Source organism: Symphalangus syndactylus, chromosome 12, assembly GCF_028878055.3.
Source record: "Symphalangus syndactylus isolate Jambi chromosome 12, NHGRI_mSymSyn1-v2.1_pri, whole genome shotgun sequence".
Taxonomy (NCBI): domain Eukaryota; kingdom Metazoa; phylum Chordata; class Mammalia; order Primates; family Hylobatidae; genus Symphalangus; species Symphalangus syndactylus.
The window spans coordinates 134,626,547-134,640,170 of record NC_072441.2 but is presented as its reverse complement, the minus strand read 5'-3'; the positions used below and the strand labels follow the sequence as shown (position 1 = coordinate 134,640,170).

Sequence of the window (13,624 nt, the reverse complement as noted above, 5' to 3'; positions counted from 1 at the left end):
TCTCCTCGCTCTTCCCCTCTCACACCCCATTCTCTGTCCCCATTTCTCTCTGTTTCCACCCTACTGACCCCTTTCACCTGCTTTCTGCTCTTCAGCTTTCGTGGCTCACCCCCTCCCTGTCCACCTGCATCCCCCAGGCTAAGGCCCCTACACTGTCCTGGGTGGGGAGATGTGTCTGGTTTTAGGCAGTGCCCTCTGGATATGTCCAGGATGGGGAAACGTGGCTCAGTTGCCAGTATAATGGGTTAAAAGTGGCCACTTTTGAAGGCCTTTCCCATCTCCTTTTCCAGAATCCTGTAGGACTTAGAATTTATGGGCCACAGTGGAATTCTTGGTTTCCCAGGACCTTGTGGTGGACGCCTTCTTTTACTGAGCATTCATGGGGTGACTATTAGGTACCAGGCCCCGCTCTGGGCTAGAGGCCCCACAGTGAGTAAATCTCAGGTCACTACCCCACGGAACCCACCACTACAGGCATTGAGAGGGGGAGAAAGAAAGGGGCATGGCCTGTTTGTGTTCTTCTCATGTGGTCACCCACAGGTCTTGGGGGAGTGGGAGCCAGTGCAAGGAGAGAAGTCCAGTGAGAAAGGCAAATGGATGACATCAGACCTAGGGGCTGAGGCCCCCAGCTGCAGCCAGGTAGCTTCTGGAGTGGACAAGGAGCAACAGGGAAGTTCGTGTCCTGGTGTTCTGGGCTGCACTGTCTCATCTCATTCTTGTGAGCACCAGAACTTATCCAAAGACAAGACTCAGTGTCTCTGGCAACAGTGGGCCAGAGACAGGATGTGTGAATTTCAGAGGAGGAGGAAGGGGTTGTACCCCATGGAAACAATATATGGTTTTACAGTAGCACATCTTTCTCTAATAACTAGTTAGCATGTTCCTGTTAATGGAAAATATTGGTGATGTAAGTTTCCCCACTGTTCTCATCTTCATGTAAATTTGTTCATTTCCTTCCTTCCTTCCTTCCCTCCTTCTCTCCAACTCTGTGTCTCTCTTTATTCATTCCCTGCCTCCCTCCCACCCACCCTCTCTCCCTCCCTTTCTTTCTTCTTCCCTCCCTCCCTCCCTTCTTTCCTTTCTTCCTTTCTCCTTTCTTCTTTTCTTTTTCTTTCTCTCTCATGCTCTCTCTTTTTCTTTCCTTTTCATTCTCTCTACTTTTTTGAAGAGATCACACTGTACTGAAAGCTACATTATTTACCAGAATCTCTGGATCTGCTTCTGTCTTGCAGGCAGAGAGCTCATCCAGTAGCCCTTAGCTCTTCCTAGCCCCCTCCTTTGATTTGTTAGTGCCACTGGGGCAGCTGCTGAGTCTCAGTGGTTTCTAGTCTTCACCAAGTTCTGCCCACCCAGATGGTTTTTACCTGTCCTTACCAGAAACCTGCACTGTCTAGATTGCTGAGGCTGCTTCTCCTTAACCGATCTGCTATCTGTATTCCGGGGGCACGCCAGGGTTAGAGGCAAATGGCACAGGCCGTGAAATCTCCAACTGCTCTGACTCCAGGTTGGTGCACTTCAATGCCAAATACTAACCACACAATAACAGGATGCCACCAAAACCTTGATATGGGGCTGCTGCATCCTAATTAAAACAAATTAATAGGCTTTTTTTTTTTTAGAACAGTTCTAGGTTTATGGAAAACTTGAGTGGATAGTACAGAGAGTTCTAGGCTCCCCTGTCCTCCAGCACACAATTTCTCCTATTAGTATGTCGTATGAGTGTGGTCCATTCGTTACAATTGATGAACCACTGTTGATACGTCATTATCAACTAAAGTCCGTAGTTTACATTAGAGTTCATTCTTTGAGTTTCACAGATTGTGGGTTTTGGCAATTACATAATGTCCTAAATCCCCAATACAGCATCATGCGAAATAGTTTCACTGCTGAAAATTCCCTGTGCTTCACCATTTCATACGTCCTCCTCTCCTCCACAGTATTATTCATAATAGTTAAAAAGTGGAAACATCTTAAGCCACCATCAGTTGATGAATAAACAAAATGTGGTATAACCATATAGTGGAATATTATTTGGCCATAAAAAGTTGAAGTACTGATGCAGGCTAAAAAGGATGAAACTCGAGAACAATATTCTAAGAAGCAGATAGAAAATACCACGCTTTGTTATTCCATATAGAGGAAGTGCCCAGAACAAGTACATCAGTAGATAGAGAAAGTAGATTAGTGGTTGTCAGCGCAAGAAGGGGGGAATTGGAGAGTGACTGCCCATAGGTACAGGCAAGCTTTTTGGCATTATGAAAATATTCTGGAATTAGGTAGTGGTGATGGTTGCGAAAGTTTTGGAATATGTTAAAAGACACTGAAATGTATGCTTAAAAATGGTGAATTTTGTGATATATAAATTATACTGTAGAAATAATAATAACAGGAATAAAGCAAGGTGTCTTTCTACATCTCCATGTCCTGTATTTTCATTAAAAATGAATAAATAAATAAGCATTTCAGGGCCAGGTTCAGTGGCTAACTCCTGTAATCCCAGCATTTTTGGAGGCCTAGGTGGGAGGATCGCTTGAGGCTAGAAGTTCAAAACCAGCCTGAGCAACATAGCAAGACCTTGTCTCTATGAAAAATAAAAAATTAGCCTGAAATGGTGATGTGTGCCTAGAGTTCCAACTACTTGGAAAGCTGAGGCAGGAGGATCGCTTGAGGCCAGAAGTTCAAGGTTGCAGTGATCTATAATCACCAGTGCACTCCAGCCTGGGTGACAGAATAAGACCCTAACTCAAAAAAAAAAAAAAAAAGCATCTCACTTTAATAGTAAGTGGCCAAAATATGTTGCTGGCTGCATGTTGTGAGGAAATGTGTTAGATGAAAGAAGTTAAATTCCAGAAGTTTTCCTTTTTTCAGAAATGAGGTATAGGGGAGAGAAACACATACTTGGAAAGAACTGACCCAGCTGAATTGGAAAATGTGGGAAGGAGATGGGAAGAGGCTGGTCCACCTGAGATCTGGCTCCAGGACTTACAGCAAGGGGAACTTGGGCAAGTTACAGACTCTCTGTGCCTCAGTTTCTTCAGCAAAACAGAATCATCCCATAAACTGTAAGGTCAGTGCTATCAGTGGGTCCCCAAATTGACTGCACATCTGAGTCATGTTAACAAACACATTCCAGGCCCCACCTGAGCCCTCTGAATCAGAATCCCTGCAAGGAGGACAATGAACTTGCATTTGCACTGACTTTCCCAACTGTTTCTTACTTTGATCACCTTGGGGGTAGGACCCATTGAGCTGCACCACATCATTCCAAAGCCAAAACGCAACAGCAGAACAAGAATATTTTCAATGCAGTCTCTAAAGCAGAGGAGAAACTGTTGAGGGAACCTAGAAGTAAAGGAGATCTGGCTTGCTGGGCTCCATTTAAACTTTGAGTATAGCAGAGACACGAGCCCTTAGGGACACATGCCTGAGGCAGTGACACTCCAACTTCGGAAGACTGGAAGCCCTAATTTCAGATTCAAGCATGCTTTGAGTAGAAATTAAGTTTACCTCTTTTTGCACAGCAAGATGGCCAATCTTTCCTAAGCTGCTCACCTTACAAGAAAAAGAATTGTACTGCTAAGAATTCAGACTTCAGCAGTCATAGGTAAGTAAGGAAGTCTTATAAATCTATTTTAGCCACCTAACAAGAAACTAGAAATTTAGCAAGTTCTTTCACTTTCAGGACAGTTGTGTTCACTAGATCAGAGGCACTGAGACATGAAGAACAGACCCCTAAAAAGGGAAAGTGTTCCTTTCAGTTTTAGGCCATCACTGGAATATTAGGGAAGTGGAAACACAGCTGCCCACTCTACAGTATGGGTTGCTTTTGTGTCTGGAATGTGCCTAACGTCCTGATCTCTGTGCCCTTTTCAGGGAGCCTTGGGAGGAGCCTGAATCACTGATGGAATTGGACAGTGCGTGGAGATGGTTCAGCAGGACGAGGGTAAGTGCAGGGGCAAGTCCAGGTTATACTGAGAAACAACTAGTGGCACTGACGGGGACAGACAAAGATAAAATCAAAAGTTTGTGCTTCATCTTCAAAAACTCAAACTAATAACAAACTTGGCCTTATGAGAAATAATAAGTATTTTTCTATTTACATGAGAGTTTAATGTCAAAACAGGAATCAGAAAAATATTAAGTCCAGGGCATAAAACCTAAACCATTGCTCATATTTATTCTTTCTAAACAGAGCAAAGTGTAAAATGTTCTCCATAAAATGCACATTGTGGTTATGAAAAGGCCAAAGTCTTAGTGAGAATCATTGGTATTCCATAGAAGAGTGAATTAAACACAGCCAAGGGAAGACCCAAGTCTCATACTTCTCTTGTATATTCCAGAGTTCTAGGGGAATTCCAGGTGATAGAGGTTATTTCCCATACTGTTAAAGCAAGGTTGCAGACACTTGGGAATTTTGGTCCCAGTAGGGGAGGTCACACCTCTGTCCTGGAAAATACTACAGGAATGTATACTTTTCCTGTGACTCATTCTGCTCATTCTTCCAGCATCACAAAAACCAAAAAAAAAAAAACTGGAAATATGTCCAAATACATGATTTGCTATCCCTCTTCTTCAGGTTTCTTACCTGTTACTTATGGATAATAGCATTACCACAGGATTATGATGAAGATACAATGAGCACAGTTTTGAGCAAAACGCCTTGTACAAATTGGTCAATGAACAACTAGTAAATAATTATGTGAATATTTACTGAATTATATGGATCCTATGAATAATTACTGAATAATTACTGTGATTGCTTTTATTGGCAGTGCTGAAAACTCATCCCTATGTGACCTCAAGTAAGCCATGTAACTCTGTGAACCTGCAGTTTTATCATTTTTAAAATAAAGAAACATGACAGATTTTCATTATGACACAGAATGTCAGGTCTCCCAGATGCCAGAAAATACATTACTTGAAGCCATTGATACGTCTTAAAGCAGTATCCTCACAGTGTCATTGGAGGACAGTGTGGGCTGCAGAGAGACACGCTTTGAAATGGGATTGACCCAGTCCTCCTTCCTATACTTCCACATGAATGCTGGGCAGCCCAGGATCACACTCACTGCACCCTCAACTCAGACAAGTCCAGCAGCCAATCTTAGGAGACCTGGGCTACAGAACAGTCTCCCAAGTTCCAGGCTCACAAAACCTAGGTGGGGATGAAAGCTGAGAAAGCGAAGAGGTGGTTCAGGGGATCACTCTTTCCTACTCATTCCTCTCATCTCAAACTCACCTTCTACTGCAACACTGAGGATCACCAACCAACCGTGACCATAACCTTGATCTTGCCATGTTCTGTTAGTGGAATGAAACCAAAAATCAATGGTGTTAGTCCAACTTAACAAAACAGATATCAAACCATATTCCATAAGAACTGCTCATGGCCCTGTTCTTTTCAGTATATGGGAAAACAAAATGGAAACAACAAAATAGCTTGAGGTTTATGAAACTTCCCAAGATAGATGGTCACACATGTTTTCAGGAGATCTCTATAGAAATGATTTTGATCACTTGATAACTTGAAAAGAGCTCTTGCGACACTAGAATGACATCCATAAGTGACAAGTATAAAATGTAGTGCTCAGTGACATTAAAAAAAAATCAACCCACATAGAGGAAGAGCTCTGGACATAGGGATGTCAAACTGGTCTAGAGTGTAATGAAAAGCCAAGATGGTGCCCCAGTAAGAAAAAAGAAATCAACATAACAATGGGAAGCAGCAAGAAGAAGACTGAGACCGGAAAGACAACATTTTTCACAAATGAATTATTCATTCACTTTCTAGTGGATACAGACAAAACTGCAGAAGACCCAGAGGAAATCAGGGCAGGCTAAAAGTTTGATATCTTACACTTGTGGAAAAGCCTTAAGATCTGTTTTAACTTGGAGCAGGTGGGGTGACATCATGACTACCATTAAGAAAATATAACCTGTTGGGAAACTGTTTCTGCCTTGATGATGTTGTACAGACAAGCGAGAAACAGTGAGGAATGTGCTTAGATGTATTGGGAAAGAGATGGGTCTGTGGCATTGTCACAAGGGTACACGAATACTGAGAGTGAATTTTGAAGGAATGATCCCAATTGGTGGTGACCCTCAGGCGAGACCAGGGTGTCTGTGTTTCAGCAAAGCCTTGGCAGTTGGAGTGAGGGCTCCTAAGATTCCATGACACCCCCACATTCTAATTGTGTTGTAGCAACTGCAGACTGTTAACTGGCACACTGGCCACACCCTTGCTCACTCTTGTCGGAGACTGAGCTATTGGCAGTGCCTTCAGCTCTGAGCTCAGGCACCGTGAACGTTGTTTTTGTCGTTAAGGATCCTAAAGTGCTGTGGGGACTGATCACTTTTTTCTCAACAGTAAGTTAAGAACTTCAGTTACTGACATCCCTCAGTCCTAATTAAGCCTATTTGATTTCACCAGTTTTTAACCCATCATGTGTTTGGGTGTCTTCTCCGCAGTCCCTGGCCCCACCTCTTCTGCCACAAACGTCAGCATGGTGGTATCTGCCGGCCCTTGGTCCAGTGAGAAGGCAGAGATGAACAATCTAGAAATCAACAAGAAATCGCGCCCCCAGCTGGTAGAGAACAAACAGGAGTTCAGAAACCTCCAACAGAAATTTCTTGTAACTCAAGTGGCCTACTTCCTGGCCAACGGGCAGAATAATTACGGTAAGTTCTACAGGCTCACCTTCACAAAAGTGATGAATGATGTCCTCTCTTCTCTCTGAGAAACTAAATGCTCTCTCCATCAAAAATAATTTCAACCTTCCCATACTTCTAGGAAAATAGAAATGGGCATTTGCACATTTTGTTAAATTTGGAAATGAGAGGTACCAAAGTATTTAGCAACTTTCCACGTTTGCAGTCAGGTGAGGGTGGGCCTAGAGTTAAAATCGCAGTTAATTCATTTCGGACACGGGCAGAGAACGACCTGTTTTCTCCAAGAGGCTAAATCGTGTTTTCAAGAATCCTCTCTGTACCACGTAAGATCTGGCAGACAAATAACATCTAGTCTGTTGTTCTAAACGTCTGGGACTAGTGAACCCTTATTCTGTTCAAGCTTCTGTTGAGGCCCAAGAGGCAAAGCTCTGTTCTAGGGACCCTGAGGGAAACTTGGTGATAGTACACAGTACCCGCTGTGAGGGGCTTCAAGAGGAGTCTGCTCCTAATGGAACCTATGGTATCTATAAGTGACAGCATCAAGAGCAGGGAGTAGGGGCCGTGCACGGTGACTCACTCCTGTAATCCCAGCACTCTGGGAGGCTGAGGCGGGCGGATCACGAGGTCAGGAGTTTGAGACCAGCCTGGGCAACACGGAGAAACCCCATCTCTACTAAAAATACAAACATTAGCTGGGCGTGGTGGCAGGCGCCTGTAATCCCAGCTCCTTGGGACGCTGAGGCAGGAGACTTCTTTGCACCCAGGAGGCAGAGTTTGCACTGAGCCAAGATCATGCCATTGCACTCCAGCCTGGGCGACAGGGCAAGACTCGTCAAAAAAGCAGAGAGTACCCTGGTGAGAGGGAAGTCCTGCTTCCTGGGGCACAGGCTCTTGTTCCTAAAGATGAAGAAAGATCGCACCCGAGAATGTGTGGAAGTAGCAGTGCAGTGTGCAGAGCAGGGACCCTGGGCCTGTCTCCTGGGCTCCATCAAAGTTGCTTGTCTGTCCCTCAGTTTCCTCATCTGTACATAGGGTACTACGGAAATACCTACCTCTGTAAATTGCTGCAATGAATTACATGAACTATTTCTTGTCAATCTCCTAGAACGTTCATTGGCACAGAGTAAACGCTATCTATTAGTTCTTCACTCTACTGTTTCTTTTTTTTTTTTTTTTGAGACAGAGTCTCGCTCTGCCGCCCAGGCTGGAGTGCAGTGGCGCAATCTCGGTTCACTGCAAGCTCCGCCTCCCGGGTTCACGCCATTCTCCTGCCTCAGCCTCTCCGAGTAGCTGGGACTACAGGCGCCCGCCACCACGCCCGGCTAATTTTTTGTATTTTTAGTAGAGACGGGGTTTCACCGTGGTCTCGATCTCCTGACCTCGTGATCCGCCCGCCTCGGCCTCCCAAAGTGCTGGGATTACAAGCGTGAACCACCGCGCCCGGCCCACTCTACTGTTTCTAAGTTAACACAAACCTTATTAGTATTTGGGCATATTTCCTTCATGGCCTTATGGTCTTATGTCTCATACTTTATGCTTCAGATATGATTCTTAAAATCACATCCGAAGATAAGATTTAAAAATCCAAGATGTTTAAGATCTTTGACATATTTGTCCTTGAAATTCCCAGTAAAAGGGGAACCATCAGTCCCATAGTCCGAAGGGCCTTCCCGAGTGTACAGAAAATCACTGCTTCATGTCTCAGTGCAGTGTTTTAGAGGGGAGGCTGCAAGGCTTGGGAAAGTGGCCCTGCATTCAGAGTCAGACCTCAGGGGCTGTGAATTCTGACTCCACTTCGTTGTGGTTGAATCATCTTGTCAACTTCATTGATGTGCCTTGAGTTTCTGTTTCTTCGTCTCTAAATTTTGGAGGACCAGATGCCAGAAAGTCGGGAGACTGAGGAGTAAAGATGTGGAAATCCCTGGCGAGAGCCTGGTACTGGGGACAGTTTTGTCCTTGAGATGGACCTGGCTCCTGCCCTGTAGACAGTGACCAGAGCAGCATGTCCAGGCTTTCACTGAGGCAGGCGTGTCTGTCTTTTCTCAGAGTATGAAGACTGCAAAGACCTCATAAAGTCTATGCTGAGGGATGAGCGGCTCTTCATGGAAAAGGAGTTTGCAGAGCAGCTCAGGTGAGGGGGCCCCGTAGGGGCAGGCGGGTGGGCAGGTATGTAAATCTCTGAAGTACAGCAGCTCGGCGGGGAGAAATAAGAGCTAAGCTGGGCCAGGGGAAGGGCAGGAATTGCCATGGCAGGCTCATGACACATAAAGATTTATCAAGCAGAGAACAAGGATGATAATAAGTTATGGGTTGCAGTTGTTTCTCAGAGCCTTATTTTCTGTTTTTAAGGATAATAATAAGTTATGGGTTGCAGTTGTTTCTCAGAGCCTTATTTTCTGTTTTTCAAACAAGTAATTGTTGAGGTGAAATGCACATAACACAAAATTAACCAAAGGAGTGGGAACCACCCAGCAGCATTCAGTATACTCAAAATGATGTGCCATCACCACCCCACTTACCCTTAGTCAGAATCACCTCCTGACGGACTGCAGCTTCTCATCCTTTCACTCCATCAATGTTGCCTTCTCGAGCCTGTCATTCTTTTCCTTCATCTTTTCAATTGGCCCCATCTGCACCTGGCCTCATTTCTGTCCATGGCTTTGTATCTAGTCGCTGCAAGATGCACTATGTGTATATGCACATGGAAATGTCCATGGGCAGAGTGAGGCACTGAAAGGATGGATGTCTTTTTGAAACTGAATTAGGAAGAGACCTACTTTTGTTGACAGAAGCGACAGATGAAGGGAACATCGTGGAGGATCTTCCAGGAGCCCTCTCTCGTATGGAGGAAGCCTGTGAACCGTTTTTTATTCTTCCTGTTGGCCGCAGACATTTCTTTAAACACGTGCTGACCTTCTGCTTGGAGGTCTCCTTGAGGACATTGTCTCAGAAATGTGTGTCGCAATATTAGAACTGATCGCTCATCCCTTTCCACTGTTAAATTTTCTCTACTATCTCACCTTAGGCAATATGAAGTCCTGGTTTTCTCTCGGGAACGGGAGCTGACCCAGTTAAGCGTGAAGTTACGGGAAGGGAGAGATGCCGCCCGCTCATTGATTCGGCATCTCCAGGCCCTTCTGACTCCGGATGAGCCGGACGAGTCCCAGGGGTGGGACCTCCGAGAACAGCTGGCTGAGGGATGTAGGCTGGCACAGGACCTCATCCAAAAGCTCAGCCCAGGTAAGGTGGCCATAGGTCCTGATGACCCAAAACCCCAGGCTTATGAGAGACTCCAGACCTCCATACTTTCACAATGACAGTTGTAGCGGTGGTGTTTTTTCCCACTAAACATATGTGGCCATGACATGACCAGGACTCCCTGGGTAAGAACAGAGATGGGAAGCCCATGGGGTTGGAGGTCACAGTATTGCAAATGTCCCTCCTTCCTTGATGGAAGGTGGTCTTTGGAGCAAGAAGCAGCACGTTTCTAGTTTTAAAGGACAGGAAGGAGGCTGTCACAGGAGGGCCCTTGTTAGAGTGAAGAGAGCTCTGGACTCAGAAGGCAGGTTCTCAGGCTGTCTCTTTGGCAGTGTTCTTAGTAACTGTCGGTGAGTGAGTGATTTATCCTTCCTGAGTTTCTCTGTCTCCATCTGCAAAGGCACGCAAATTGTCTCCTGCAAGTGTCTGAAGCATCCAAATGTGGGAACACTTAAGACTGCCTTTCAAAATGAGACAAAGCCCCTTATCGTGTGGTGCTGCAGAAGGCACTTGATGTGGGGGCATTTGGTGGTAGGAAGTGCTTCAGACTGGAGCCCTCCCCATAGAGAGAATGTCCCTGAATAACACGGCAGAAGCCACATGACGGAGGGCCGGTGAAGTCTCCTGATCCATACAGGACTGTAGGACAAGTTTGTCCTCCCCCAAGAGAGAGAATCAGGTTTGAACTGTGAACTGTGACAGGACACCAAGCCTGTGCTTGGGAATCAGACCTGTCGCGGGATGAGGGAGACAGCTGCCAAAGTCCAGAGAGAGGCTGCAGAAGCCTCCATCATATGGGGAGCAAAAGGTCTTTTCAATATTCGGCCACATCTTGATGGTGGCCCCCCAGATCAGAAATGCGTTGCCTGATGGATCAGGAAACCATGCCAGGGCATTTTGTTAAAGATAAAACATGAGAGCTTTCAGCTGAACAGTGACCCATGCCTAGATGTTCATGTCTCTGTGCACATTGGGCTGACTGCGCTTGCAGAGTGTGAAGTGGGAAATATCTGAATGAACACTTCTGTATTTACAGCAAGTGACGAAGACAAGGATGAAGGTGTTAAAGTTGAGGAGGCTGAGAAAGTAGAGGAGTTATGTGCCCCCAGGTAACACTGAATAATCGGGAGCAAGTAATGGGTGGTAACATATGAAAAAGGTCTAGGAGGCACACCCTCTCTGGCATCTACGATGGGCCGAAAGCCTGCATTCCCTTGGCCACAGTATGCAAAATTCAACCCAGCTTAGACACAGGGTGTGGCTGCTGTTGCGTTTCTCTGTGTGTGGCGGGTGTCATGCCTGTACCGTACAGGGATAGCTGAGCCTTCGTCCTCCTCGGCTCCTATCTGTCCAGTGCAGTGAACACCAGTTGCTCTCTTCCTCTCTGGCTCCCATGGCAGCCATGCTCTGTTGCAGAGAGAAGAGGATTGCCTGTTCCCTCTTAAAGGGAACCTCCTGTTTGCTTTCTGGGGCCACTCTCTTAATGCCTCCTGTCAACACCAGCCAGGACTCCCTGGGGTCCAGTCCCTCTGTGTTTAATCTTCTGTCATCTCTATCCCACCCGGCTCATCAGGGAGGTGCAGAAGGCTGAAGAAAAGGAAGTCCCTGAGGACTCACTGGAGGAATGTGCCGTCACTTGTTCCAATAGCCACGGCCCTTGTGAGTCCAACCAGCCTCACGGGAACACCAAAATCACATTTGAGGAAGACCAAGTCGGCCCACCTCCAGTTGTAGACAGTGCATCCTCTGATGATGAACGGCAGGATGCTCCAAACCTTCCCCCAGGTAGCCTCTATTTTCCTTGTGTCTCATACCTCTGTCTAGGCTATGGAAGATGAATTGTGAGGACAGGCTGTATACATACATACTGGTTTAGTCAGAAACTAGAATGGAGCTAGGTGCGGTGACTCACACGTATAATCACAGCACTTTGGGAGGCCCAAGTGGGAGGATCATTTGAGTTCAGGGGTTCAAGACCAGCCTGGACAAGATGGTGAAACCCATCTTTACAAAGAATACAAACAACTAGCCAGGCATGGTGCTGCGTGCCTACTGTCCCAACTGCTCAGGAGGTTTAGGTGGGAGGATTGGCTCAGATCATCCTCCCACCCTCATTCACTACTCTCAGGCTAGACTCTCTCTCCTTTTCATTGGCTTGTCTTAGCTATTAATAAGAAGTCTCTGGCCAGGGGCGCTGGCTCACATCTTTAATCCCAGCACGTTGGGAGGCCGAGTTGGGCAAATCACCTGAGGTCAGGAGTTCGAAACCAGCCTGGCCAACGTGGCGAAACCCCGTCCCTACTAAAAATACAAAAATTAGCTGGCATGGTGGTTGGCGCCTGTAATCCCAGCTACTTGGGAGGCTGAGGCACGAGAATTGCTTGAACCCGGGAGGACACAGGTTGCAGTGAGCTGAGATCACGCCACTGCACTCCAGCCTGGGCGACAGAGTGAGACTCCGTCTCAAACGAAAAACCAAAAACGAAAAACCAACCAACCAAACAAAAAAATTTAAAACACAAAAAACGGTCTGTTGTGCTACACACAAACATTAGCCCCTCATGGGGTCAACAACTCAGGGCCCAGCCTTGCTTTATAGAAACTTATAAGCAAGTAAGGGGTAGAAGTGTTTATGTCCTGGTTTCAAGGTGACTGCATAGCTAAGATAAGTTGACTTAAAGGAGATCAAGACTGGAGATGAGAATTGTGAAACCAGGGAAACAACATCTTCAAAGACGTGGACGAGGCTGCAGTGACATCCCTCAGTCCTGATTAAACCTACTTGATTTCACCAGTTTTTAACCCATCATGTGTTTGGGTGTCTTCTCCCCAGTCCCTGGCCCCACCTCTTCTGCCACACACGTCAGCATGGTGGTATCTGCCGGCCCTTGGTCCAGTGAGAAGGCAGAGATGAACATTCTAGAAATCAACAAGAAATCGCGCCCTCAGCTGGTAGAGAACAAACAGGAGTTCAGAAACCTCCAACAGAAATTTCTTGTAACTCAAGTGGCCTACTTCCTGGCCAATGGGCAGAATAATTACGGTAAGTTCTATAGGCTCACCTTCACAAAAGTGATGAATCATGTCTTGTCTTCTCTCTGAGAAACTGAATGCTCTCTCCATCAAAAATAATTTCAACCTTCCCATACTTCTAGGACAATGGAAATGGGCATTTGCACATTTTGTTAAATTTGGAAGTGAGAAGTACCAAAGTATTTAGCAACTTTCCACGTCTGCAGTCAGGTGGGGGTGGGCCTAGATTTAAAATCGCACTTAATTCATTTCGGACACGGGCACAGAACTACCTGTTTTCTCCAACAGGCTAAATCGTGTTTCAAGAATCCTCTCTGTGCCATATAAGATCCGGCAGACAAATAACATCTAATCTGTTGTTCTAAACGTCTGGGACTAGTGAACCCTTATTCTGTTCAAGCTTCTGTTGAGGCCCAATAGGCAAAGCTCTGTTCTAGGGACCCTGGGGGAAACTTGGTGATAGTACACAGTACCCGCTGTGAGGGGCTTCAAGAGGAGTCTGCTCCTAATGGAACCTATGGTATCTATAAGTGACAGCATCAAGAGCAGGGAGTAGGGGCCGTGCACGGTGACTCACTCCTGTAATCCCAGCACTCTGGGAGGCTGAGGCGGGCGGATCACGAGGTCAGGAGTTTGAGAGCAGCCTGGGCAACATGGAGAAACC

The 13,624-nt window shown here is 46.0% G+C and overlaps 2 protein-coding genes across 2 annotated transcripts in view; both read left to right on the top strand.

Annotated features, from left to right (window-relative positions):
* The window catches only part of LOC129468960 (putative ciliary rootlet coiled-coil protein-like 1 protein), a 65,908-nt gene extending 63,533 nt beyond the window's left edge, over positions 1-2,375 (top strand). The window contains 1 exon segment of the mRNA XM_063627762.1: positions 541-2,375. The gene's annotated coding sequence lies outside the window, so the exon portion shown is untranslated.
* Positions 2,376-9,677: 7,302 nt separating this feature from the next.
* The window catches only part of LOC129468959 (neuroblastoma breakpoint family member 9-like), a 45,901-nt gene continuing 41,954 nt past the window's right edge, over positions 9,678-13,624 (top strand). Inside the window, exons 1-4 of the mRNA XM_063627582.1 lie at positions 9,678-9,909; positions 10,964-11,036; positions 11,501-11,712; positions 12,761-12,970. Coding sequence (XP_063483652.1) covers positions 12,796-12,970 — 175 coding nt within the window. The 5' untranslated portion in view covers positions 9,678-9,909; positions 10,964-11,036; positions 11,501-11,712; positions 12,761-12,795. The remainder of the gene's footprint in view (positions 9,910-10,963; positions 11,037-11,500; positions 11,713-12,760; positions 12,971-13,624) is intronic.